The 2500-nt window shown below is 41.5% G+C and overlaps 1 protein-coding gene and 2 pseudogenes across 1 annotated transcript in view; all 3 read right to left on the reverse strand.

Moving 5' to 3' along the window:
- Positions 1-606, reverse strand: part of LOC148728658 (zinc finger MYM-type protein 1-like) — a 1986-nt pseudogene extending 1380 nt beyond the window's left edge.
- The window catches only part of LOC148728654 (uncharacterized), a 23550-nt pseudogene that overhangs the window by 13150 nt on the left and 7900 nt on the right, over positions 1-2500 (reverse strand).
- Positions 1034-2500, reverse strand: part of LOC148728659 (zinc finger protein 862-like) — a 2845-nt gene continuing 1378 nt past the window's right edge. Inside the window, exon 1 of the mRNA XM_088724415.1 lies at positions 1034-2500. This exon is cut by the window's right edge and continues 1378 nt beyond it. Coding sequence (XP_088580541.1) covers positions 1463-2500 — 1038 coding nt within the window. The 3' untranslated portion in view covers positions 1034-1462.

Raw genomic sequence — 2500 nt, forward strand, 5'->3', positions numbered from 1 at the left:
GGTGTTTGTTGTTTGTCTATAGTCTTGGCTAGTCTTCTCGCTCGCTGTCCGTATCGAACTCGTTCTCTAACTCGTTCTGTAACTCGTTCTTTAACTCGTTCTCTAACTCGTTGTCTGCTTCATCAGCTCCAGCTCCTTCTTCTTCCCACACAGCTTCATCCTCGGTGCCGTCCATAGTGTTTGAAATTCCACAGGACTCTAAGGATTTGGCAACTAAATCGGCGGGTATCTCTTGCCTGTGTAACAACAAAACCAAGTGTCGCATCAAAGTGATCGCAGTTCTGACACGTTTATAACAATTCACCAGTATAAATCCAGGTGAAATGGTAGATGCTTACCTTGAGATCGTTGATCACTGAACCAGTCGGCTAGCTGCTGATTCAACTCAGGATCCTTCAGTCGGCAGCGTCTCATTGATGCACGCTTCGCTGTCATCCGCAGCTCGCCGGAAAACAGGACATGTTGCTGGTTGCGCCATTTCCTCGTCATGGATTTGGAAATGCCATATTCACGGGCAATTTCACGATTGTTGTTGACTGCCTCGGCTTCTGTAGCGATTTTCAACTTGAAATTGAGGTCATATGAGTGACAGCGAGTGTTTGGCATATTAACGATCGAACAAGAAGTTGAAGTTGAACTCTGACTGTTTACGATGCGAATGTATCAGTAAGTCTTGCAACTGAGTTTTGAACGTGTATGCGTTGTATGTTTGTCATTACAGTTGTAAACTTTTAGCTTTTCTTTTTACGTATATCATTGAATGTGTGACTTTTTCAGTTTTGTTTACATTAACAAAAAGACTTCACATGCCAATTGTGTAAGGATAATTGTATTCTGATTCATCACGTCCTTCTGTTGCCTACGGTAACTCTCAATTTTTGGGTGCTTCTTATAACCGAGTATTTTCCGTAACTTTCAGTCTGAAAACTTACCATGATTAAATTGCTAAGTTTGGGGTGCGTCTTATAACCGAGTGCGCCTTATAACCAAATAACTACGGTATTTAGTGCAATTTGTACTACATGTAAAATAACTCAATCAGGGCTCGAACTTAACTTTTGAAGTTAATAGTCGAATGGCTAGTACATGGTCAGGATTCACTAGCCAAAAATGCATTTCTACTAGGCAAGTGTACAGCACAATACTATCATTTTTATAGATTAAACAAACACAAAAAAATGTAAAACTGCTGTTGCTATCAAACTGTAATCAATTTATTATACAACTGTACATAAAATTCATTGTATGTGTTCATGCTTGTTCGTTATTCCAATTACCTCGACAACAATAAAACCCAACTGTGCATGTACTGCTGCAGACATTACTTCTTTGTGTGACTTAAGCTTCTAGCTGCAAACAGCAGCTGCTCATTCAAAATGCCTAGTACCCTAGTAGTGTTCTGTATTATAAAACAGTTAATTAGGTGTTCCCAAGTGGTAGGAATGATCATTGAAGGCAATGATCAGTCCATCAATGTAGGCCGTCTGCTCCGTTCTGACTCCTCCAGCCAGCGCCCAACTGCTAGAACTGCAGTATAGTCCTCATGAGAAGGTCCACTGACAGCTATTCTCATCAACTTATCAATAGTAGAAACATTCAAGGTTGACCTCCAGTCAGTCATGATTCTGTTCATGCAAGAGTTTCCCCGCTCGCAGCAAGCAGTCTGGCAAGGAATTACAAGACATAGTTCCACTAAAATTAGCAGGTTTGGATAATCATCTTTGCAAAACATAAATTTGTTCTTCCAGAATTCGCTTTGCCTGAGTTCAAGTTCTGCTCTAACTCGCTGTACATGGAATTTCAGACTCATCCATTCATCAAGACAGTCATGCAGACTGAAGTTGTGCTGCTCTAGAGGTACCTGAAAATGACCATGTAGTGTCTGGATTTCATTTTCGCCATGTAAGAGCAGCCGATGCCTGTCTGTAACTGGCCAACCTCGGTGCTTTGTCAAGACAGCTGCTGCTGAGAATACTGGATCTGTTTCCATCCCTTCAAACCTCTCTTGGATGAATGTCATGGCAGCATTCACCGCAGATGCCTGGATAGCATTAATAGCCTGCCTGTCTGCATCCCTTTGAAGCTCTATGCCCTTAAATGTGTTGCCATCCCCTACTTCCGTAAGGAAAGAGTTTAGTTGCTGACCAGGTCTTTCCTTGAAAGATTCAAGTTTTGCTAAAAGGGCAGTTAAGTTATCTTGAACTCTTGAGATTGTTATTCCATCCTCCTGGAAGCTAAGACTCACTTTGGAAAGTGCATCTACGATGTCAAGTAACAGATGCATGATGGCAACAAATTTGTAGCTTGTGAATTTTTTGCTGTAATTCACAGCCCTTCCTTGCATCTGGTTACTGGCATTCCTTGCTTGTGAGGTATGTTGGAAGTGCAAAACTACAACTTGAAAGTTCTTTGACAAGAGAATATTCAGTGCTCTTTGCATATGTGGTACCCACCTTGTACCGTCTGCTTTGATTGCCTTATATGCTCGCACTTCCATACT

Source organism: Stylophora pistillata, chromosome 6 (assembly GCF_964205215.1).
Source record: "Stylophora pistillata chromosome 6, jaStyPist1.2, whole genome shotgun sequence".
Lineage (NCBI taxonomy): Eukaryota > Metazoa > Cnidaria > Anthozoa > Scleractinia > Pocilloporidae > Stylophora > Stylophora pistillata.